The sequence below is a fragment of the Vidua macroura genome, chromosome 7 (assembly GCF_024509145.1).
Source record: "Vidua macroura isolate BioBank_ID:100142 chromosome 7, ASM2450914v1, whole genome shotgun sequence".
Taxonomy (NCBI): Eukaryota; Metazoa; Chordata; class Aves; order Passeriformes; family Viduidae; genus Vidua; species Vidua macroura.
The window spans coordinates 18,361,661-18,385,680 of record NC_071577.1 but is presented as its reverse complement, the minus strand read 5'-3'; the positions used below and the strand labels follow the sequence as shown (position 1 = coordinate 18,385,680).

At 40.2% G+C, this 24,020-nt stretch overlaps 2 protein-coding genes across 14 annotated transcripts in view; one reads left to right on the top strand and one right to left on the bottom strand.

The window, feature by feature from the left end:
* Window positions 1-59: 59 nt before the first annotated feature.
* Window positions 60-22,768, top strand: HNRNPA3 (heterogeneous nuclear ribonucleoprotein A3). 9 transcript variants are annotated; one of them, XR_008437902.1, is made up of 14 exons: window positions 60-167; window positions 3,988-4,099; window positions 4,581-4,604; window positions 8,367-8,489; window positions 8,580-8,726; window positions 8,808-9,018; window positions 9,249-9,338; window positions 9,399-9,506; window positions 9,674-9,754; window positions 10,444-10,590; window positions 11,406-11,531; window positions 11,616-11,687; window positions 14,734-14,808; window positions 22,680-22,768. XR_008437902.1 is itself a non-coding variant. In XM_053982553.1 (13 exons), exons 2-12 carry the CDS (start codon window positions 4,034-4,036, stop codon window positions 11,666-11,668), a joined length of 1,173 nt encoding a protein of 390 aa, XP_053838528.1. In that variant the 5' UTR covers window positions 60-167; window positions 3,988-4,033; the 3' UTR covers window positions 11,669-11,687; window positions 11,774-13,643. The 9 variants fall into 9 exon arrangements, 6 of the variants coding, with proteins under 6 accessions (XP_053838528.1, XP_053838529.1, XP_053838526.1 ...); XR_008437901.1 differs by lacking the exon at window positions 22,680-22,768 and adding an exon at window positions 16,988-17,636; XR_008437900.1 differs by lacking the exon at window positions 22,680-22,768 and adding an exon at window positions 16,633-17,636.
* Window positions 18,381-24,020, bottom strand: part of NFE2L2 (NFE2 like bZIP transcription factor 2) — a 23,615-nt gene continuing 17,975 nt past the window's right edge. For all 5 annotated transcript variants that reach the window (XM_053982548.1, XM_053982550.1, XM_053982549.1 and 2 more), the window contains exons 2-5: window positions 23,473-23,742; window positions 23,221-23,316; window positions 22,697-22,876; window positions 18,381-20,768 (exon numbers count right to left, since the gene is read on the bottom strand). In XM_053982548.1, the coding sequence (XP_053838523.1) occupies window positions 19,566-20,768; window positions 22,697-22,876; window positions 23,221-23,316; window positions 23,473-23,742 (1,749 nt within the window). In that variant the 3' untranslated portion in view covers window positions 18,381-19,565. The remainder of the gene's footprint in view (window positions 20,769-22,696; window positions 22,877-23,220; window positions 23,317-23,472; window positions 23,743-24,020) is intronic.

Below are 24,020 nucleotides of genomic sequence, written 5' to 3'. Positions count from 1 at the left end.
GGCGGGGCGGGGGCGGCCCCAGAGAGGGGAGGCGGGGCTGCCCCGCGCGCCCGTCGCGGCTGCGCCGGCGCCGCCACCCCCACAGCGGGCGGCGGTTTGTGCGCGGGGCCGGCGGTCGGCGTGGGACCGACGGGGGCGGGAAGGCGCTGTCGCTGAACGCCGGCACGGTGATATCTTCTCTTTCCTCTCCTCCCTACCCTTCTCCGCACCTTCCCTCTCCCCACCTTCCCTCGCTCCCGACCCTTTTCTGTTCTCCTGGCGGGGAAGGGGCCGCGCGGACGGGGCGGGGGGGGGGAGGAAGAGCAGGATGGGGGGATGGGCGGCGGGCCCTGAGAAGAAAAGCGGTAACGGCCGCAGCGCGCGCGCCGCCCCGAGCCCGCCTTGCCGCCACGTGACCCCCTCCCCCCGCGCCCGCCCCCTCCTCTCCCGCCCGGCTCCATATTGGCGCTGCGCTGGCCGAGCCCGGGCACAAAATGGAGGTAACTGCGCGCGGGGCGGGGGGCTCGTCGCTGTCGGCCGAGCTGGCAGCGCAGCGAGGCGGCTCCTGCCGCGCGGAGCTGGAGCGGCTTGAATTTCGCCCGAGCCTGCGGCCGGGGAAGCGCGGCGGGAAGGGGGTGGTTGGCGGCAACATGTAATGGAGCCCCTGCAGTTCCCGCGGCCGCCGCCTCCTTGTGGCGTTCCTGCCGTGCTCCAGAGCCGCTTTCGTCTGCGACACGCCGCGTTATTCTGCAATGGCGGCGCGGGCAGGAAGAGAGAGGGAGCGGGAGAGGCGGCGCTTCCGCCGCGCGGCCCCGCGGGCTGCGGCCGCCATTTCGCAGCGCTCCGGCGCGTGGGTGAGAGGGGCCCGGCCCTCGGGCCGGGGCAGGGCTGTGGGCAGCAGAGCCCTTAGCAGCAATCCTGGGGACATCGAGACACATAGGCGCGTGTTCGGGCAGCAGGAGGGCAAGGCGAGCCCTACACGTGCGTGCGTCATTGTTCTGCCCTGCCTGTGTTCCTTTCCCCCCTTCCCGGCCTACCCCGCTCCAGCGTAAGCTACCCGGAGTAGTGCGGCAGGGATATTCTTTAGCACAATTTCTACACCCAGTTTTCTAGAAACAGACTTCAGAAGCATTAAAATCGTTTACTGCAATACGCTGCATCTCGCAGCAATACGTTGTAGCACCTCCCTAGTATCTCTTACCCCTGCCAGAGGGAGTTAAAACGTGCCGGGAGCCTTTGCTGCCCGGGGAGGTGGGGGAAGGAAAACTAGAGTACTCTTCCTTTTCTCTACGCCCACAATTACACATGCAAAAGACCCAGGACATTCGGTGGCATTCTGCCATGGTCCTGGTGAGCAGCATGAAGCAGTCTGCACAAATGTGGAGAAATCATCCTCGCCCTACTTGGAGGGAAATAGTGATGATATTCTGCCCTTGTTTTCCTTTCCTCAAAACCTAAGGTTTTCTGCTGAAGTGTTTTAGAGTATAGCAAGCAAAAATAGTGGGTTTTTTTGGTTTTTTTTTGGTTTTTTTTTTTTGTTTTTTTTTTTTTTTTTTTTTTTAGCGTGTGGTATTTTTTTATTTTTAATCCTTTCACTGAAAGCTGAAACCTTGAAAATTAGGATCTGAGAAACCAACAACTCACACTAGTTTCTGTTCCTACATTAAAACCAGAAGAAACTGGATCCCTTAACCAAAGCAGCTAAAAATAACTTTTTCACATAAATGTTTTAGCTGCTTTGGAGTTTAATAACTGAGAGGGGTGATGTGTTCAAAGCATTGGAAAGTGGTTCAGTAAAGCTTGGGAACCTATCACATCAGGTATTTGCGCGCATCACCCAACTAATACCTTGGATTTTTTCTCAGACACGTGTTCCTATTGGTGTTGGGAATACACTGTCAACACACTTGAAGAGAAACAGTTTTTTCCTGCTTTGACTTTTAGGTTTGGTAAAACACCCTTCTGTATGTACTTTAGGTCCAACTCCAGTTGCTTACAGAAAAGACCACTGTATTTCCATAGTATTCTCTGATTGGATGGGTGAACTTCCATCTTGATAATGTCTGGTTTGTCTCTCTTACCTTTTCTCCTGTAAGAGATAGAGCAGCATTGTGAGTAATGAGACGTCCTGGTGACTTCTTTATCATTATGATTTAAAGCTTTCCTTGGAGACTGCTTTAAGTTCTGTAGTTAGGTTGCAGTATATGATTGCTCAGCGCTAGTTGAACTAGCGTTTAATAATGAAAGTGTTCGGAGTATTTTTATTCAGAGTTGAACAGAGTGTTCTGTTGGTGATAAGAATTTCAAAAATTTAATGCTGTCAGCCTTAACAACATTCTGTAAGGCAAAATAGGAATAGGACTGAGCAGGGCTGTGTTCCACATGAGCTGATGGTGTGCATTAGCAAGAAGACAACTCCTTTTTAACCCTCAAGGCCCTTAGAGGCCATTGGGGCAGAGATCATCCATGCCCAGGAGCTTTATGTTGGCCATTGTGGAGCATCGCTGGGGAAGGCTGCAGGTGACTGGGGAAAGCAGCTTCAGAAAGGGATTCATACTTTCCATTACTTTGAAAATATATTTAAATAAGCTTATGCCTTTGCTCCCTAACAATTCCTAAAGCAAAATGCCATACAGCTAGTTTGTAGAAAGCCCTTAAAGTGTTCTGTTTCATGCCTCCCTTACATGACTTGTTGAAATACTTGATATCCTAATACCTCTTAAGTCAAACTGATGTTTGATTTAAAGGATTTCAAGGGCAGGTTTAACATTGTGTAGTGAGGAATTAAAGATAATACAGTTTGATGTTACTTAATAAAACCTTTAAAATTGTTTAAAGCATTAAATCGTGATGCTCATGATTTGACAATTGAGTTTAATTTGAAGCTGGATTTTAACATGAAGTTATGTGTAAGAATATCCACTTAGAATAACAGTATATATTACTCATTAGTAGAAACCTGCCTGCTTTTCCATCTGCAGGAACAAAATTTGCAGGAAGAAAACGTTAAAAAAACCCCACAACCCCAGCAAACAAACCTCTCACGGAAGTACACCTAATCTTGTAAATATCTATGCTTTTAAATGCAGCAGAAGTATAGTTTTACTGAAATATGTTATGTAGTTAACAGTATTGAGTTTTGGCTACTGTAATAAAGCTTCAGTAAACATCCAAAGTAGTAATGAATATTGGCCTATTATATAATATTCATCCTAATGAATGCATTAGGACTAACTGAAGGATCCTAGAAAGTTTTATAGAAAAAAGGCCAAAGGGAACATGATTTTTTTGTTTCAATGTGTAGGTATGTGTTCATTCACTGAGCTTATCTTGTGAAAGATTTCCTATTTCTAAAGGGACATAAGTTACATAGTACAGGGCAGTAATCAAATATATAATATGGAAGGAAAAGTAATGCAGATGCCTAGTCCTGTAGACTCCCGAGGACCAGCAGTTCTTGATGTTACAAGTTAGCATCAGTAAGGGGTTCTTGCACTACTCCTAGTGGAAAGTATTTTTTAATACAGGAACTATACCAAGACATCCTCTAGTGTTCCACACTGCTGGATAGCTGGCTACAAGAGGTAGTCATCAGAAAGTTTTAATAAGCAATATTTGCAAAATGTTACATGTTTTGGAGCTTAAAAATCCAAAGAAGCAGAATTTATGTAGTGAGTTTGGTTATTGAAGGTGGAATTTGCTTGCTGTGTGTCAGTTGTATTCACCATAGTTCAGTCAGACAGTAATAGATAAAGGTTTGCTACAGATCTTAGCATTAGTTTGTGTAGTGAGCTTGACTGGGATAGCAGATGTTTCTTTTACAGCTCTTTTCAATTGTTAGCTAAGTAGCCTGAGGCTTTTTATCCTATCCTTTTAAAATACTTCTGAGATGTTTTTTCTACTTTGACCCGTTTCTTCCTGCAAAGCTACACCTGTGTGTTGCAGCCAGAGAAGGCCCTGTGTCACAGGAACTGGGGTAAGTACTGACTTATCCAACCTGTTTTCTAGGTTTCCTAGATCTAAAAGAAAGGCCGAGTTAGAGTACCCTTCCAAAATGGCTGCTATTAAGGAAGAGAGAGAAGTGGAGGACTACAAGAGGAAAGGAAGACGATCCTCACAGGTGAGATGATGGGATTTCTATTAAAAATAAAGTAGTTTTAAGGGGTAAAGATGAAAAAAAAAAACAAGTTAACCATTTCTATTTGATATATTAATATCTTTTTTTTTTCTACCTTCTTCATCCCCGTATTAGTGGAGTAACTTTAAATTGCAGTTTGCTACTTATAGTTTTAATGGGTGGGGTGTTAAGCATAATGGGGAAATTTTGTTTGTGTAGCTTTCTGTTATAACAGAATTGATTAAATATATGTTTCTGATTAAAGCAAGGTGGAATTATTAAAATCAGAGTATCCTCCGAGTATCAGCAGGAACTTGATTACTTCTACCTTCAAAAGTCCTGTTTTTAGTGGGAATGAAGACAGGTTCCTATTTTCTTTTCTTTTTTTTTTTTCTTTTTTTTAAGTAAAAATGGTTGCCTGATAGTCACTGCAATTGAAAGCGAGCTGTACTAAGTAAAAATAACTGTTTTCTTTTGCTTCTAGCAGAAATACCGTAGACTGAATAAGGTGCGTAGTATAGAGAAGACGTTGGGGCTGTTTTTGGGAGGATGGGAGCTAGTTACTTTTGGGGGCAGGGTGTGGAAGTGGGAGGGGGGAAAGTTCTTAATACCCTTCAGAAAAAAACTTTAAGGTCAGCAAAAAGGGTATTAAACGTGCTTATATAGCTTATAACGGAGGCATTTTATCTTCATTTATTTGGATTTGTTTGCTTTCTAACATTACTTTTTCAGGTTGCCTGAATATTTTAGCTAGTTCAAACCAACTTTTTCTGGAATGATACACTACTGCAGTGTGGGAGGGCCTAAACACTTGAATTATGAACAAACCTTGTCCGAGTTGCATGTGTCTGGTAGTGTATGGTTATTTTGTATTGAAGTATGGTGTGTGAAGTCCTTTTGGAAGGAATGTTGAAACTCACTCATTCAGACTTTGAATTGAGTGTAACGGGGGCTGATCAGCTGCATACTAAATAAGCTCTTGTAGTTCACAAAAGTAGGTTGCCCTGCAATGATCTTAAAAACTGTTGCATTTCTAGAGAATAAGTTTCTCAGGGATTGTTGCTGAGGCCCCAGTGGCCTGTAAGCTTTCCCGTTTCAGAAGACAGTCTAGGATTGTACTGCCTGGGGACAGGGTGGTTTCAGGTTCAGCCACAGCTGAGTGTAGGTTTCGTGACAGGCATTTTGTGGACACTTGCTGCTGCTCAGAAGTAGAATGCATGCGAGAGCTCCACCTGAAAACTGCCTTTAGAGAGAAATACTGCAGCTCCAAAAGGCTGATCATTCAAAACCCCTGCCATGGGAAATTTCACTCGATGGCAACCTCAGGATAGAAGCAGTATGTATGTGAGGCAGCATTGTCTCAAAAGGTGTCAGGATTTCTGCAAAGAGGAGGATTTTTGCAGGAATCCCAGGGGGTTCTAGCTGCCATCTTCCTCCCCACTCTTAGGCGAGAGGTACAATTACACTGCGCCGAGTGTTGGGGCTTTCGGTAGGGCCTGGGAGGCAGCGGTGTGGTTCTGCCGGCGGCAGGAGGAGCAGAGGGGCCCGCCGCGCCAGCCTCGCCCTGGGCCCCTGCGGGCCGGGCCCCGCCCATGGCGCCACTGCGGCGCCGGCCGCGCGCCCCGCCCTCGGCTCCATATTGGCGGCGCGGCGGCCGCGGCTCGGCACAAAATGGAGGCGGTCGGGACTGCGCAGTGCTTGGGCTTTAGGGGGGAAGGCTGAAGTCGGGGCAGAAGGAAGGTTTTTCCGCCGCCGCAGAGCCATGTAATGTGTCTGGAAGCCCCTCTGACAGCTTAGGGGGAGAAACTGTGTCTTGCCGACTAAAGGCAGGCTGGACGGTCTCGCAGCTGCTCTCCCCAACTCCTTCCAGAGGAGTGCTGCAAAATGGCGTGCTCTCATGCCGTGTCAGCTGAGCAGGAGGCAGCCTGATTCTTAGAGAGCAGGGTGGAAGTTACACTAAAGGAGAGAAGTGAACTGCAGGATTTTCTGTGCAGGAAAGAGTGCTGTTAGAAATAACTTGAAGCTGAACAACTGAGAAACAGTCTTGTGTGATAGAGAACAGCACTCTGAAAACCCTAGTGAGAACAAACTGCCTAAAAAACCAATTCTGTAATTCTCTAAGAGAATACTGCTTTCTATTTTTTGCGCAGAGTTCCTATAACATGTATGTGTCCTAAAGATAATTCTTGTTCAATAGAACAGAGAAGCTGTAACAGTAGGTGTTCTTTCTACTGTATGAGAACAGCAGTTCTCGTGCACAAAATAACAATAAGCAGAAAAGAACTTCACTTTTCTTTACCTGAAAAATTCTGTGGTTATTCTTTTAAGGTAAAATCACTCCGAGTTGTTAGCTGGAAACTCTCATAGCCTTGAATAATATCAGAGAACTGTAAATAGTCTGTCCAGGTTTTCCCTACATACATTTCTGATTTTGGAGGAGTCTAATCTTCACAGTTTCACTTAATAAATGGCTTTCAATATGTACAGAAGAGTTTGAAACGCTTAGTGTTCCCAGCTTTAACATAACCCAACTAAAAATTGTTAGTAGATTTTAAAAATTGGAATTAACAACAGATAACATTTGATCTAAAGCAGTTTCTATATGCAGTAGGTCTGTAATCGTATAAAATTTAAAGTTTCAATGTAGTGAGAAGGGAGATTTTTTTTTTAATGCTTCTGCAGTCTGGACCACTTGGAAGACACTAGAGGCTTTACTTTGTTGTAGTCATGGGATCATTGACTGTTACTGATTTATATGATGATCCTGAGGTAACAAAGCCTTAAATAGAAGGCTGTTACCAAGAATGGTGGGCTTCTTTCTAACAAAATTCAACAGATGTAAGGGCAGGGATTTACTTCCCAGACAGCTTTTCATAATCTTAGTTACTGTTTGCTGTAGTACAGCCTAAGTATTATAAGCCGACAGTTTGCTAAAGCACTATATAATACAAAAACTCTCACTCAGAGGGGCTTAAGCCTTTCTGGCCACCCCTTGCAGTGTGGCAGAGGTTACAGCACTTCAGATTTGAAGCAGAATGTCTATAGATAGAAGTCTGTGGTTGTTTTTACGTAGTTCACATCAGGGTAATGCTGCATCTAGTCTGGTTTAATGGACTGCAGCAGAAGCCTTTTCAGTGGAGCCTGTTCAACATTGATGCTGCAGAACTGAAGTCATACACAGCATAGCTGGTCAGCACCTTGTGGAGTGTTTTACATACACAGAAGTACCCACTTGCTAAGTGAGATTTTAATCTGGTTGCTTTTAAACAGAAGTCTGGTAAGACTTCTCTGACAATGGCAGTTGTGAAACAATTTTTTTTGAACTCCACGTCTAAAGTACGGGGAAATTCCGTCCGCATCTAGTAAAAAAGTGCAGCACTGAGACACAGCAGAAACACAGTAGTACTCTTAAGCCCATTTCAGTCATTTGATAGAAGACTGGGATCTGCAAATTTGCACCCCTTAAAATGTGACTGATCATATATAGGCAGTGTTACCAAGAGCTATTAAACTTGCTTGTTCTGTGGTGCTTGCTATGTTACCGATCTTACTCCAGTAGTTGTACCCACTACTGGTCATCAATGAGTTGTTACAGCATTTTCTTGTCTGTAAGACATAGGTCCATGTTGTCTCACATTTGAGAGGTATTTCCCATAACACTAAAAATCCACATATATATTTACACTATCTCGCTTGCAGGTACTCCAGTAGTAGAATTATCAAAGTACAGAATTTATATTTGAAGGAATTTAGTATTGATATGCTTCATAAAAATGTATAAAGGTAACCTTTCAAAATGGACATCCCCAAAGAGTAGACACTCACCCTGAGCAGGAACCTTTTTTCCTTGTATACCGCGTCCTTAATTTTTTTGTAGTTCTGCATATTTATGCTTCATAAAACATTAGAACTTCCTTTTATCTAGCAGTACTTCATCCCCAGTCCCTACAATGCAAACTCCTGCTCAAAGATAGGCATGGAATGAATGTACTTCAGGGTGGTGGGGAGCAACTGAGTTACCTAGTATATTGAAATCCCTTTACTGTTTGCATTTTAGCGCTCTTTAAGTTGTTAGTGTTTTGATTAAAAGCACACCTCATTAAGTGTTTACTATTCTGCTGTCTAAACCCATTAGAAGTCATTGTTTTTATGTAAATGTATTTCACCTATTTGTAGTTACAATGTACACAGATAATTTCTAATAATTCACTGAAATTTTAATTCTGTGATTTGTATTCAAAGCGTGTTTTTTATTTTTTTCATTTTGTAGGGCCATGAGCCAAAGGAGCCAGAGCAGTTGAGAAAGCTGTTCATTGGAGGTCTGAGCTTTGAAACAACAGATGATAGCTTGAGAGAGCACTTCGAGAAATGGGGCACACTCACGGACTGTGTGGTAAAGTCTCTGTTACTAGTTTGTGCTTTTGAAAGGGTTAGGTACTTAAAGTTGCATAGAAATACAGAGTGCCTCCTTGTGTGTTTGCAGGTGATGAGAGACCCACAAACAAAACGTTCCAGAGGCTTTGGCTTTGTGACTTACTCCTGTGTGGAGGAGGTGGATGCTGCCATGAGCGCTCGACCACATAAGGTTGATGGACGCGTGGTTGAACCAAAGAGAGCAGTTTCCAGGGAGGTGAGTTCATGTTCCAGTTAACCACGTATCCTCATCTTTACCTACTGCTTTAAGCACTGAATGTCATTTTTGGCATTGCAGGATTCTGTAAAGCCTGGGGCACACCTCACAGTAAAGAAAATATTTGTTGGTGGAATTAAAGAAGATACAGAAGAATATAATCTAAGGGAATACTTTGAAAAATACGGAAAGATTGAAACCATAGAGGTCATGGAAGACAGGCAGAGTGGAAAGAAGAGAGGCTTTGCTTTTGTTACTTTCGATGATCATGATACAGTTGATAAAATAGTTGGTATGTAAGCTCTTTAGTGAGAAATTATTTAGGGGATAAAGTGTTAAAATGTCAGAAGAGCAGTATGTGGAATTAGATGATTGTATAATCAGCTGCTTTTCTGTTGTAAAGGATGGGGTTGATTTCGTGTTACTTTTCAAAGTATGTACATACCTTATAGTAACTTTCTGTGAGAGTTTTACAGCATATTGCAGTGATGTGATTTCTAACTTTTTCACTATTTTCTGTAGTTCAGAAATACCATACTATAAATGGACACAACTGTGAAGTGAAAAAAGCACTCTCAAAACAAGAGATGCAGACTGCCAGCTCTCAGAGAGGTGAGTTGTAGTTGTGCATAGCTATTTAGTGTAACAGGTTTTCAATTAATGTAATTCAAGTGAAATATTTTGTAGGTCGTGGGGGTGGCTCAGGCAACTTCATGGGCCGTGGAAACTTCGGAGGCGGTGGAGGGAATTTTGGCCGAGGAGGAAACTTTGGTGGGAGAGGTAAATGGCTGGAATATCATTATAGAATGTGATTTGCATTTTGGTTGGGTTTGTTTTTTTGGTTTTTTTTTTTTGATTTTTTGTATTTCCTGTATTTCCTGTGACAGTTGGCTTAAACACTTAATATGTTTGTTCAGGAAAACATTCTCATCTGTTTTGTGTTCTAGGAGGCTATGGGGGTGGTGGTGGCGGTGGTGGGAGCAGAGGAAGCTTTGGGGGTGGTGACGGATACAATGGATTTGGTGATGGTAAGTGTATTGTTCACTTCCTTTTCCCCCAATGTTAGAACCAGCTGTAAGTCTTGCCTTCACCTCGGAAGCGAAGTCTGTTTTGGTGATAATGTGATAATAGCAATAATGAAAATGAAATTGCTACATTGTAGAGCTGTGAAGAGTTAACGTTTTTTTTGGTTCTCCCCACAAAATGATGGGTGGAAAAAATACTTGTCTGTATTTACACTTTAAAAAATCTAGTATCATAAGGTCATAAAGGAGCTGCTTACACTGAGAACTAAGTGGAGATACTTAAAACTGAATAAAGCAGTAAACAAACTGTTTTCAGTTATCTATTAAGAATTCTTCTTGTGGTTCAGTGGTATCTTTTTCATGATGCAGTTAGGATGAGTATCCAAAATGCATCTGAAGAGAAATACCTCATTTACCAAAAGACTAAAAAAAGCAATTATCAGAATGCAAAAAGGGATGGAGGGAAGTAGCATGTAATGAATTACTTAGGTCTTGGTTTTATAAGCATGGGGTTTTTTCTCAAATATTTTAGATAACTTATGCAACCACAATGAGTATAATACAGGAAAAGTGCTGTGGGACATTTCTATTGTGCAAGTGTGTTGGTTTGTTTTTTTTTTTTTGTTAAGTGGATCTTTCTTTACCGTTATTTAGCTTTGGTGTGTTAAGTTTGACTTCTCTTTTATTCAAAGGTGGCAACTATGGAGGTGGTCCTGGCTATGGCAGCAGAGGAGGTTATGGTGGTGGTGGAGGACCAGGATATGGAAACCCAGGTGGTGGATACGGAGGTGGAGGAGGAGGATATGATGGCTACAATGAAGGAGGAAATTTTGGTGGTGGTAAGATTCCAGCTTTCATTCAACATCCAGGGTTCTTAGGTTTCATTTCACAATGCCTGAAATATGGTAATTCATAAAATGAGTTGTATGTCAAGGTTTTAACGTAGAAGGCCTTGTTGCATAAGGAAAGTTATTTTTTATGGGGATCAACTTTGATAAACTACAACTTTCTTTTGCCAGGGATGTATTTTTCAAAAAGCTTTGATTATAAATCTTTGTGTGGAGGCAGAGTACAGGAATTTTAATGGTTTTGAGCATTTCAAGTATGTTGTCCTTGGATACCAGTTCACAATGTGTAGATCACATCCTCCTTTGTGAGGACTACAAACACAAATTTTTTATAAGCTTTTTTATTGTTCGCCCCAAATTTGGGGAGTTAAGCTGCAAAAACTGCTGTATATCTTACTATACTTTCTGATCTATGTATGCAGCATGTCCATTACAGTTCTGTCATTTTTTTGGTGCAAATAAATTGTAATTTGCATTATTGTCATACAGGCAAAGTTGTGCAGTAGAAGAATAATGGTGAAACTCGTGGTTTTCTGAATTTGGGGGCCCTCATTTGGCCTATTGGGTTAACATCAAATTGCCTACTCAAATGTGCTTATAATGCAGTGTGTTTTATCTTCAATACCAATTTCTAATAGTAAAAATATCAGGGGTCTTCTGTTACTTGTGCATTTTGCATACAGGTAGCATCAAAATACATTAATTTAATTTTGAATTACTACTACAATTTATTTTTACATTGGATATTGGAATTTGGCAAGTTTTGTGTCCTGAACAAACATGGCTTTGTAAATTACTTGTTTTAGGTAATTATGGTGGAAGTGGAAACTACAATGATTTTGGCAATTACAGTGGACAACAGCAGTCTAACTATGGTCCCATGAAAGGTGGTGGCAGCTTTGGTGGCAGAAGTTCAGGCAGTCCCTATGGTGGTAAGTATGATTTTGTAAAGAAAATATTTTTGAGTTAAAATCCGTTGTTGTTCATGTACTTCAGTATACACACTGTTTTTTTAGGTGGTTATGGATCTGGAAGTGGAAGTGGGGGCTATGGTGGTAGAAGATTCTAAAAATGCTACCAGAAAAAGGGTAGGTGTAATGCATATTTATAATGATGATTAATAATGTACAACTGTTCACTGAGAGTAATAATTTTCTTATCCTGTATTCAACAGGCTACAGTTCTTAGCAGGAGAGAGAGCGAGGAGTTGTCAGGAAAGCTGCAGGTTACTTTGAGACAGTCGTCCCAAATGAATTAGAGGAACTGTAAAATCTGCCACAGAAGGAACGATGATCCATAGTCAGAAAAGTTACTGCAGCTTAAACAGGAAACCCTTCTTGATCAGGACTGTCATAGCCACAGTTTGCAAAAAGTGCAGCTATTGATTCATGCAATGTAGTGTCGATTAGATGTACATTCCTGAGGTCTTTCTCTGTTGTAGCTTTGTCTTTCTTTTTTCTTTTTATTTTCCCATTACATCAGGTATATTGCCCTGTAAATTGTGGTAGTGGTACCAGGAATAAACAAATCAATGAATTTTTAACTTTTCAATATTTGTGTAGTTCAGTTTTTCCACATTTAGTACAGAGAACTCTATAACAGAAATGAAATGTAGTTTAGGGTGTTTCCTTGTTAGTTAATAGAGAAGATAAATGCATTTCTCAATTACTATTTTGTATTAATTTAAAGTTAACAATAGAAACACCTATTGATTTACAGTCTTAAGGGGTCTAGTCTCAGTGTATATACGTAATTGTCATTGACATGAGTTACATAGGCATACAGAGGGAAAACATCTGTATGTTGCATTATAGTTTGTTTAGATGTATAACTAGGATTTGAGTTACTCAAATTAGTGTTTGTGAATCATAGAACTAAGCTTTATCTTAATGAAAATTTCAAATTACTTTTTGGTTTGTGCATATTTTTTTAATTTGTAGTTCTGTATTAGTACTAGCGCTTCAAGAAAATAAGGCATGATAAATATTTTAACAAGACCAACTTTAGACACATGAAAGCTGTCTCCCGTCTCATTTGAGATGCATAAGGGATAACTGAAGTTGTTTAATTCTTGGGTGGAGAGAAAAATTTGCTTTTTACCTTTATATTTATTGTAATTCCCGAGAAGTTAAGGTGGGGGGAATCAAGTGCCTGTTTCCTTGGGATATACAATGATTCTGTTTCAATAAAACGATACTTTGGGGAGGGTGGCTTGGAATTTTCATCCCCTTTGTCCCCATTTCCTTCTCCCTCGCACCAGACTGCACTGTTTCAATTAAATGAGGCATCATAGTGAGAGTAATAGGTATGTTCCTCGATAATTTATTGGCTATATACTTTTCTTGCATGCACCCTAGGCAATTTTCTGGACACATGCTTCTGACTGAGAGCCAAGGGTAGCACAGGTATAACACTGACAGTCCCAGGTAATGTGCTCCAAAAGCCCATTCCCCATGGGCTCTTAAATAGTAGAGTCCTTGAGCTGTTTCCCTGGCAGACATCTGTGCTCAGCTGAGAGCTCAAAGATAAAACATGATCTAGTTGTATTTTACTGACAAGAAGCACTCCCACAACGTAGAGGGGTAAAGTCCCGAGTTCCTACAGGTAGAATGATAGTGTGCTACAACTGGATTTGGTGCAGTGGAGTAGAAAATCTGACCAGTACATGTGGCTAGAAATTAATTCTCACTTCTGACCTCCAAATTAAGGCACTGCAGTCTGTGCTGTCCTCATCTGATGTGAATTCTCTTGACTATTGCCAGGCCAGTGCTGGCTGTCAATTCAGACTCAGAATAGTAGGGACCCAGTCAATAAAAGAAATATTCAGACACTTGGCAATATGTATTGGAATTACTCACACCTGTTTCACTTCTGGGTCAATGTGCAGTATAAGGTAAATGCAATTCCAGTGTAGGAATGAATCTGCAAAGATGTATGAAATGGCTTAAGGCATAATCAGTCATAATAATGAATTATAATTTTTAAGAAGTGGTAGAAAAATGAGTGTGTTGTTTGAAAAAAAAATTAAACATATGTTATTTAAACGCTGTCATTGGAGTGTATTTAGACTGCAGTACGCTAAAACAAGGAACCAGTGTCAAGATGGTAGCCTCCAAAATGGATTTCAAAGTCTGCTTATTCTTGTCTGTGGAGTTCTGAAAGATCTCAAAAGTTAAAGCAAGAATTGGTGGTTTAGTGAACGCTTCTGTTGTACGTGTTCATTTGGGCTTGGGGTGGGGGGGAGGCTGTACTTCAATAAAGGCATTTTTTAAACAACCCATTTGGAGTTTGAAAACATGGGAAACTAAACTACAACTCACTAGGGAGTGAGATACCTGACTTCTGACTTGCTTTGTACATTACTATGCTAGAAGATGTGTAGACTTGCACCTGGGGCCTGCATCTGATTGCAGGGACAACTGGAGGATGGGGTTGATGTCCCTTCTGACAATTGATCTGGTATTTTCTAAATTATTTTAGAATGTATTGACAGTGTTCTTTTTAACAGGGCCTCTTGTAGCTGTACTGTGACTACAATGTTAACTTTGAAAAATAGTGTCATAATAAACTTTATGAACAAGATCTGTATGCAACCTTTTAAGAGATGGATGTAAGTGACGGCTTTGTAGGTGGGTGGGGTAGCTTAGCTGTTGTTTGTGACGTGGAAGAGTGTAAGCCATGAGGACAGTGATCCGCCAGCTTTACAGAACCTAGGATGTACTTCTTTGATCCATACATTGCTAAGGAGACTCGTAAGACAGGACTTCAGCAGCCTATTGAGTATGGAGAAGTCAGCCTAATTAAAGAATGACAAGGCAGCAGGAGCAACAGCTTCAACTTCCAGAAAAGTGAAGGAATAAGATACTGTGCTGATAGTGAGCAGCTTTCCCAAGGCTAGTTAAATCTGCTTATCACAGCTGAAATATCGAAGAAAGTCTAGCAAGAGTTCTTCACCTTTTGGAACCTCCTTGAGTGATAGCTACTTGAGTTGACTCAAAATCAATAGGTCTAGCATTTAGACCTGAAAGGAAGGGCAATGAGCATAGGTAAGGTTTGCCTTTAAAATTTTTCATGAATTATAAAGAGTGGTGGGAGGTTTTTAAACAAGGTAAGAGTAATTTCTTTAATTTTCAGGTTGAATGAGAAGCTGCTGCTTGACAAAATGGGGAATGTCTTGCACATCCTCTTCAAATGAAGGTTTCTGACTGGGTAAGATTTGTAGTGTATAGTAAAATGTGTTTAACCCCTATTTCCTTCTAGGCTTTCCTTTGACAGTCTCTTAATATCAAGGGAAGCCATAAGTACTAAGTAGCAAATATTCCAGCATATGCCATCCAGTGTTTCCTGTTCTGGATGAGTGCTGCTTGCTGGTACATTTCCTATCCAAGAATCTTCTGTTCCTGGCAGATACAAAATTGCTTCGAGTCTGAAGTCAAGACAATGTGATACTATGAAATAATGTGTGTGGGTTACTGGGGAGTGTGCTGGAGTGGGGGGAAATTTGTTCTGTGCCTTGTGGGAAGAGGTGCTGCAGAGAAGTCCGGAAAGGCAGTGACACGGAAGAGGTTTTTCAGTTCTCAGCAGCGAGTGACTTGTTGGTGCTTGCACCCGTTCTGGGAGGGAGCTTGGTATTGGTGCAAGCTGGGATTTCCCTCCTAGGTAGTGGATCTTGGCTTACCAGGTGATGTTTGTTTACCTGTACAAATCAAAGAGCTCCCTTTCAGATTCTGAGTGCTTTCAGGCAGGGTAATTGAGATTAATACTGTCATGATACCGCACTGAAATCACAATGGCATTTGTACAGGCAAATTGAATGGCAATAAAAACTTGTGGAATCTTGATGTTACACAGACTGGAACATATCTGTGTAAAGTCTTGGAACACGTATTATTTCCTTTTCTGCATCTTTGATCATTACAGGTCCTTTTATAAAGTACTTCAGCATCTATTTAAACTTCCCAATACGTTTCTGAGCCTGTGCATTCTTAGGAAGTCAATTTCTATTTTAGTGTTGGTTATAGTTTAGTTGCTCTGAAAGTAGTCAAATGGAACCTGCCTAATCAGAGGCAGAGGCATATTCACAAACTATTTCAAGTACTTAGACTTTTTACCTGCTGCCTGTAGACTCCCAGAAAGTAATTCCTGACTTTGTAATACACAGTTAACTGTAATTTGGAAGTAACATAAAGAGATTTTCATAAAAAACAGAAGGTTCCTAATTGAAAATCTCATAACTGCAGGTACTTTTTAAAAAAACATTGAGACAAGTTTGTGCTTAGCCAAGGTCAAGCCTAAATCTGAAAATGCAATACAGTCATGTTGCCTTAGTGTAATGTGCCAGCTTGTTGCCGAGGTGACAAGCTTGCTTTCTTAAGCCTAAAAGTGGGAAACCTGTGCTTTTGCTCTGCTTGGCAGAGCTTCTGCAGGCATCTGTGCAGCAACAGGTAATGGGGAACAGCAGTGCCCCTCAGGTGCAGGCAAATGCTCTTGCACCTGCAGTGGTCTTTGGAATTTTTTTTTAACAGTAAAATTTTGAAAATGTTTTAACAAAATTAATTTTTAACAAAAACTTTGTCATTTGCCTTGGGACTAGGCCTGTGTATAGAGTAAAGCTGTACCTTAATATGAGAGGATTCCACGTTGCTGCAGATTTGTTGTGTTCTCTGGATGGGTCTTTTTGCACTATATATAGAAATAGATAATCACTGTTAGAATTATTTTCACAGTTTGATTTATAACACTCTTGTTAAAATTAATTTGCTTAAATTCAGTTATTTATAGCCAAATCTGTTCAGAGATAACGTTGACCAAAATAAACACATTGTTAAGGGAGTACTAGGTCAATTGTATCTCTGTCCAAGAAGCACTTTTAAGAGTTAAGAATTTCATGGCCATGTTTTTGTTTACTGGCTTCTGTTAAAAATAGCAGCTTTAAATGGAGATGGGGCTGTAAAGATGCGAAACTAGCAAAGCATTGGTCCCTAAGCTACAGTTGTACAGAAATTTATTTGATAACAAAAATGATACTTCCAGGTAGAGAAGGAGGTTTCCCCAAAAGCAGCCCAGATTGATGGAGGTAACTATGCTATTACAGAAAACAAAAATTAAACACAGCATCTTAACTTTTATATCCTGACAATACTTAAGGTTCCTAATATTTTTAAGCATGGATTGTGTGGTGTATTGATGTGCTGTCTTTGGTTCCTGTGTTTAAGACATTAACGTGGTTTTCATGTACTGTCTACACTGAGGTGGAATATTCATAAATCAGTCTGTGGTCTCTGACAAGTGTGTGTATCTTAAAATTGTGTGGAGCATGTAAGATCTTGAGTATCACTGAAATTCACATATCTGATGGATGATTCTTTTTCTGCTGTGGGTGCTACAGGTTGACACCTCTCTCTATTAGCTTTTCCTGAACTAAAGTAATCCAAGTATCTCCACAGAAGAAAAAATGGCCTTCATGTAGAAGATAATATCGCAAGATTGGAAACAGAATAAAATGGTATAAACTGGCAAAGACTTCAAGAGCAATGGTGCTAGTGTGCAGACATCTTTAAACTTGTGGTTAAACAAGTTAAAATAGCGTGGAAATTTAAAATTTCAGTATAGTCCATAATGGATTAAAATTTGTTAAAATATTTAAATTTTGTATCAGAATAAAGTGTATATTGTCAAATGACTTACAATCTAAAATGCGTTGGCATCACCTTTTTTTAGTGCTGTGCAGAACACTTAAGTGGTCTAGAATTATTGCAACACATTTTCTTACAGGATCATCTTTCCAACTTGGGATTGCAAGCCAAAAACCCTTGGTTCAGGCCATCTTTTCAGCTTTATTCTTAATAGTTTTAAGTTGGGATGTTTTGATCAAGAAGCAATTGGTCTCTGTGTGGCCACTTGTCAGTGTATGAAGTCAGCAGTGTGAGGCTTTTGACTTGGCAATGTCACTAGTCACTCCGATTTGGGAGCATACTCTGTACCTCAGTAATAATCTTAATAAAATGAAGGTTATAGTTTGCAATCTGATGTTTTTATATATATGAGTAATGTGGATTTTCTTTCCTTAATGATATTAAGGGATTTGATGTGAGAGCAGCATGCACTGTGGTGATGATGTGAAGAACACTGGTTTAAAATGAATGCAAATAGTCACAGACCAAGTTTCTTTAGGCTGATTCTTCACCTGATGAAATTCAAACAAGGCTGCTGAGTTAACTGCAGGTTTTTTGTAGCTGCACTTTCGTTTTGGTAATGGAAGAAGTATCTTAGTATCTTTGTATTATGTTTTAGACAAATGGATGGTACAGATACAGCAGTCCCTGCAAAGGCTGTAAGGATGCTGTTTGCCTTTGGCTTTCACATTAGTGAACAAATTAAGGAACAAATGGAAGTGCAGGGCAGGAGTTTACTGAGATGTCTATTTTATAGCCAATTCGTAATTAAAAGTATTTATAGAGCAGCTGTAGAGAGAATTTTCTCTGACAGACATTTGATAGCGTAGTTAATGGCAAGGAGTGTTTTAGGTGCTCTGTGCTTTGCCATCAGCCCCTGCCTGTGTTTAAGAGTTACTGTGTATCAGTGTTGATTGTCCAGGGCCATGGCTGGGTGTGCTTTCTCCTTGATTCCTATGCTATAAAATTGCCATCTTCAAATATGAATTAGTCCTCTTGCTTTAAGTGGCAGCAGTGTCTTGCATTCCCCCAGTGCCCACCCATGATATGGACATCAGTGGCAAGAAAAAAATCACTTCAAATCAAGCATGACTTTTAGAACTTGCACAGGGATGAAGATGGTTTTTAATGTTCAGATCAACATGTCTTACAAATTATGCATTTTCTGTATTGAAAAAAATCCAAAACAATCAAGTGCAATGAGTTCCTTTGAGTAGTAAACAAAACCATGCTATTTATTTGCCCATTTTTTATTTTATAAATCATAATTTAAACTCCACAAAGCTTTTCAATTCACTGAGCAGAGATTCCAAACAAGGCAGTGGATGGCTGCTAGTATGCAGTTTTCCGTAAGCACCAAAGTAACAGCAGGGACAGGTGATGCTCATTCATTGAAGTCAGAGGCACAGTAGTGTATTTCTAGGAGAATTGCTCAAAAGCCTACAGAAATTTTAGCTGGAAAAAGGCATAATGCTGGCAATGCTTTAACAGATTTTAAATGCCTTTGGAAAAAAGATCTCATTCATTTACATAGTGTTCAAGGAGGAAAACAAAACTGTCAGCTCAGCATAGACTTGAAACTTTGTGTTACATGGTCTTTCCAAAGGTTAAAACGAAGCTGAATGAAGCATTAGTAATGCTGACACTGCTGTGTGATTGATAATTATGCTACAGGAAGACTTAGCCTTGGAAAACTTGCAAGGATTTCTCTCCTTTTGGGAAATAAATGTGTATGAAGTAGAGTTAAAAAAGTTCAATGAGCTGATAAAGCAAAATCAAACACTGAGTGTCAACTTTTATACTAAATTAATATATTAAATATAAAGCAAGTATAAATGTGTAAGAAAAATGGGGAACACTATTGAATATTTATAAAAAATATAAGCCATCCTGGTTGTCTTGCAAGAAATTATATTCAGAAGGCTAAAATCATTTATATATATATATATATATATATATATAAAATCTATGAATATAACAATAGACAGGAACAGTATATAAATATGGCACGTTTAAATATTTACATATATATGGAAACTAGTCAAAGGGGTGCTATAAGAAGGAAATGTCTGTTATAAAGGCAGATTTAAAATTTTGTATATGCCCATCTGCATTGTTTGACTAATTTTCAACTTGCATCTTCCATAAACTAATTAACAACTTTAAAATTATCATTGCATAGATTTACTTGACAAATATTACTTAATTCTGCATTCCACCTCACTGTAAAAACTATCATGATAATGATACAAAACTAGTAACTCAGAGAACAGGAGCCAGCTGTACTGCCCTTCAAAGTTTAGTCCCTGACTGCCTGCTCTTAGGAACAAGAAAGACATTGCCATCCCTAGTTTGCTGCAGTGAATATTCACTAGGAGAATAAGGCTTTCCGTCTTCATCGCGTAGCATGCTGAAGACCTCGAGGTACAAGGTGGTGAGTTGCTTTTTCATTTGATGAAGGCTTCTGTCATGCTCTCCTTTTTCCTTAAGCAATTTCTCTTTCTCATCTTTTAGGTTACTCAAATCATGCTCCAGTTCTACTATATTTTCCAGTTTTCTTTTACGGCAATTTTGAGCAGCCACTTTGTTCTTGCCTCTCCTGCGTATATCTCGAATAAGTGTAAGCTGAGCTTCATTGAACTGCTCCTTAGACATCATTTCACTGAAGTCCGCAACAGGGAGATTGATGATTTTTTCAACAGGAAAAGGGATCTGCAGAGCTCTCGCTCTTTGCTCATCTTTCGTGAGATGAGCATCAAGGCGGCCTGGAGGTTTATCTTTTGTGAAGGGAGCTTTGGGTTGGCCGGGAGGGGGTTCTTTCTTTGGTGTGGCTGTACATGGCAAACTTGATGTTTGAGTGCTTGGCCCTAAGGAAGAAAACACTTGATCCTGGAGGTGCAAAGAGTACACACCAGCACTGCTCTGCAGCATACTTCCAGGAGCACTATCCGTGTCTTCCATGTCAGAATCGCTGCAACCCAAAGTCTTATCTGCATAGGCAGATGATTCCACAGAGTGTTCTGGCGATGCTACGCTGGAACTTGCATTCAGTGAAATACCAGAGTCAGAATCGTTACATTCTGCTCTGGTCCCTGAGTGGTTGCCATTAAAAGCTTTACAAAGTGCAAAGTCAGAAAGATCAATAGGTTCACTTAGAATCTCTGCCAGAGATTGACTGATAGTGTTCGTTGCTGCTGCATCACCATTCACCTTTGTATCGATAAACGTGGTGTAGAAATCCTCACAGAAATCAGGGTTTGAAGGGGATGTGTCGTTTAAAGAGTTCACACTCAGCTGGCTGGTGTCCTCTGGTGGCAAAATGCCCGAGAAGGGGCCCTCCATACCATCCAGGAAATCTGGACTGCAGTTAACGTCTTTTTTCAGCATGGGTAATGAGCTGCAGTAACTGTAGCTGTTGTGCATCTCTGCTGGCTTGGTTTCGGGGCTCGTGATCGTGCTCACGTCAGCCAGGTTATCATTTTCAATGTTCAGGCACTAGATGGGGAATGCAAGGGAGAAGTTGAGCAACACATGTCCAATTGACAAAATCCTTTTCTACAATCCAAAAGCATTAAATAGCAATAAATGTGGACATAAAGGGGTTTTATAACACTGTTGTAGTCTAGATGACTACAGTACCCTCGTGCTACGAAGAGGCAATCGAGGAAGATGACAGATACCAAAGCAAGAGCACAAAACAACTTGTTCTGGACAAAGCATTTTAGAGTAGGAGAGCAGAGCCTCTCAGGCTCAAAGCAGGATGCTGAAGACACCCATTCCAATGTGGTATGGAAACTGCATGGAGCCCTCCTGTTCTGGTAATTGCTAGTGGGGATCCTGGAGCTCCTTCTCACTTCTCACAAGCACCACTGCTAGGAATGGCATGAGTACAGAAAGGTAAAATTCCTGAATGAGACTTAATGAGCATGTACAGCAAACAATGACTTGTAGCACTATTACTTTCATGTCACAGTTCCTCCAAACCAAGATTCTTCTAGGATTTACTGAATGAAGGAGCTTTCAGCACAGAGCAATGTAATTCTTGGTGAAGTAAGAAGAGTGCTAACATGGAGCCGGGCAAACAAACATTAGTTCAGCTGGTTAACACCAGTGTGAGCATCAGACTGCTCCACTGATGGGCTTTCACTGGCTACAAGAACAACTTTCCAATGAGGTGTCAGTTGCTTAACGGAAGCTGAAATAAGCAGGCCTGCTGTCCCCAGGAATTACTTGAGGTTGTTCATGGCTTAAGATAAGATTTTCAATGTGAGAGTTCTGTTTTTCCATTTCTCTAAACATAATTTGTAAAAGGCAGTGCCCTCATTTTAATTATCTTTTTTTCAAGAAAATTATTAAATTACCATTCAGAATTACTGCAATAGATTACTTTAGTTTGGTTTCTTAATTTATTTTCACCATCACTGCTGCCTCTTCACAGCCAATTGCCCTTGTTACTTTAAGCATTTAAGCCTAACACAATAATCAGGTTAGAAAACTAGAAGAATATAAAAAATATAAAAAAACAAAGGGAAGAGGCAGAGTGGCAGCAAAAATTCAGCTCCTGCAAATTTTCACTTTAGTTTTTTGGAATATGATTCAGATTTATGGGCACTTCACCAGGCAATCATCTCTTGTATTAATAGCATAAAGTAGAGCACCAGCATGCTGGAAAGCATGATGACATTCTACAGTAATATATTTTGAAAATAAATTTATTCAATTTTATTATCAAATATAAGGAAAATAGAAATATAAACATAGGATAAAAATCCCTACATATTCTCTGTATTAGCAAAGTGACTCCTTTGTTCCTTTGAAATACCTAGTTCATGTACATTACACAAGTTGTTCTTACTGAATGTATATGAACAGCATTCATATAAATATACCTGAATCTTTTGTGTACCTAAATATATATTCTATTATCAGCTTTAAAAAACCTTTTCCTTAGATAAAAGTTGAATGCAAAAGTAATCATATTCACACGATCAGACACTGCTAAAAAGTCCCCAACATTTACCTTGTGTTACCAACATAACACTTGTGAAAACAATTCCTGTTGTAGATCCATGACTCAGAATTGTCCATTTTTGAGCAGCTGAATTTTAACGATGATCACGCCGTATCAAGATACACACAGAGGCAAACAGTGACTTGCTAAACATGAGGAAGTTCTGACTGAGAAATGTTTCATTCAGGCTTATCCATAAACAACTCATTTCATTCTTTCTACATGTTTTTCAAGATACTTTTTTTGAAAAATTTAAAGCTTATATTGAGTTATAAACACCCTACAACCCTACAGGTGTAGAAACCAAGTAATAATCACCATCTGTTCAGATGCTATTCTACTGCTTTCTCCAAAGTACTACAGTCCTCCAAAAACTATCATGCTTTGTTTTTCAGGTGCTTATCATACTAACCTGTAACTCTGGAAGGGACAATAATTCTTCCCAAACTTGCTCTATGTTCTGCATATTCTCTGCATCAGTGGGTTGTACTAGATCAGGGGATTCAGGTGGCTGAGTTTGATCAGAGGAAACAACGGTTGGATTGCTATTGACCTGAGCAGGAACCAGTGACTGAAATGCAGCTGAAGAAGCCTGAAGGGTTTAAACAAATAATTAAAAAGCCGAACAAAACAATGACAACTAAAAAACCCACTCAAAAAACCAGATGTGCATTTTCCAAGGCAAAAACCTAGTTTTTGGAGTTCTACCATTTCTGCAGAACAAACAGGTGTTTCTTAAGGAAAGCATTTTTTTTTAATATAATGGAATATTATAAAAATATTCAAGTCTACTCACTGCTTTATGCCAGCCGGAGCCAGCTTGAGGAGAAAACTCAGATCACAAATTAGTCTTATGCTGAAGACAAATCTTAGAGAAGACATGAGACTGACCCCGTGGAAAGCCACCCATGAAACCACTGAACTCTGCATTTTTACCTCATGCTCATCTATAAACGGGAATGCTTCTGCCAAGAGCTGCATGCAGTCATCAAAGGACAAGGCCTCTGCTTCTGGTTTTGAAGGCTCTGTGGTCTAAATAGGAAAGTTATGAAAAAAGGTTACTGCATCTTTGAGTAACAAGATCTTCCATTACAGCAACACATGCAAATTCATTTTAGGCAGCCATTACTATTATGCCTTCCTGTGAACACAAAAAGGGTTAAACACACTCAAACCACTGGAGTTTACCTGTGAGAAAGCAACAGGTGGCTCAGTATTTTCTGACTGAATGCACTGAGCTGGCTGCACAGGAACAAATTCACCTGTCTCTTCGTCTAACTCCAGCTGAGCCAGCAAGGCTTCCTCCTGCTCTTTTTGGAGCTGCTCTTGTCTTTCCTTTTCAAGTTTCTTCTGCTTCTCGAGTTCATACTCCTTCTGCCGTTGTCTAGAATCAAAAACTTCACGTCTTGCCCCAAGGTCTATATCTTGCCTCCAAAGGATGTCAATCAAGTTCATGTCCTGCAACAGAAATGCTTTTTTTAAGCAAGTTCCTCCCAGGCAGAACTGGTTTAGAACAACAGCAAAGCTTTAAATCTCTATGTCAAATGGGTAGACTTATGTAACTGAAGCTTATTCTCTTAATCCTACAAAATTACCAAAATAAAACATGGCTCTATATGACCTTTCTGAAGTGTGTGATCTGGTAGTTTGGTTTCTGTGGCTCACACACAGGCTCACAGAAACCAAGAATTTATTACAATTGGTAAGGCAATACAGAAACTAGCCAGAGGATAAAT

Coding starts and splice junctions, on each gene's coding strand:
- HNRNPA3 (XM_053982551.1), top strand. CDS start 4,034: ATGGCTGCTATTAAGGAAGAGAGAGAAGTGGAGGACTACAAGAGGAAA. Junction 8,490..8,579: donor GCACACTCACGGACTGTGTG/GTAAAGTCTCTG, acceptor GTGTGTTTGCAG/GTGATGAGAGACCCACAAAC. Junction 9,755..10,443: donor ATACAATGGATTTGGTGATG/GTAAGTGTATTG, acceptor TTTTATTCAAAG/GTGGCAACTATGGAGGTGGT.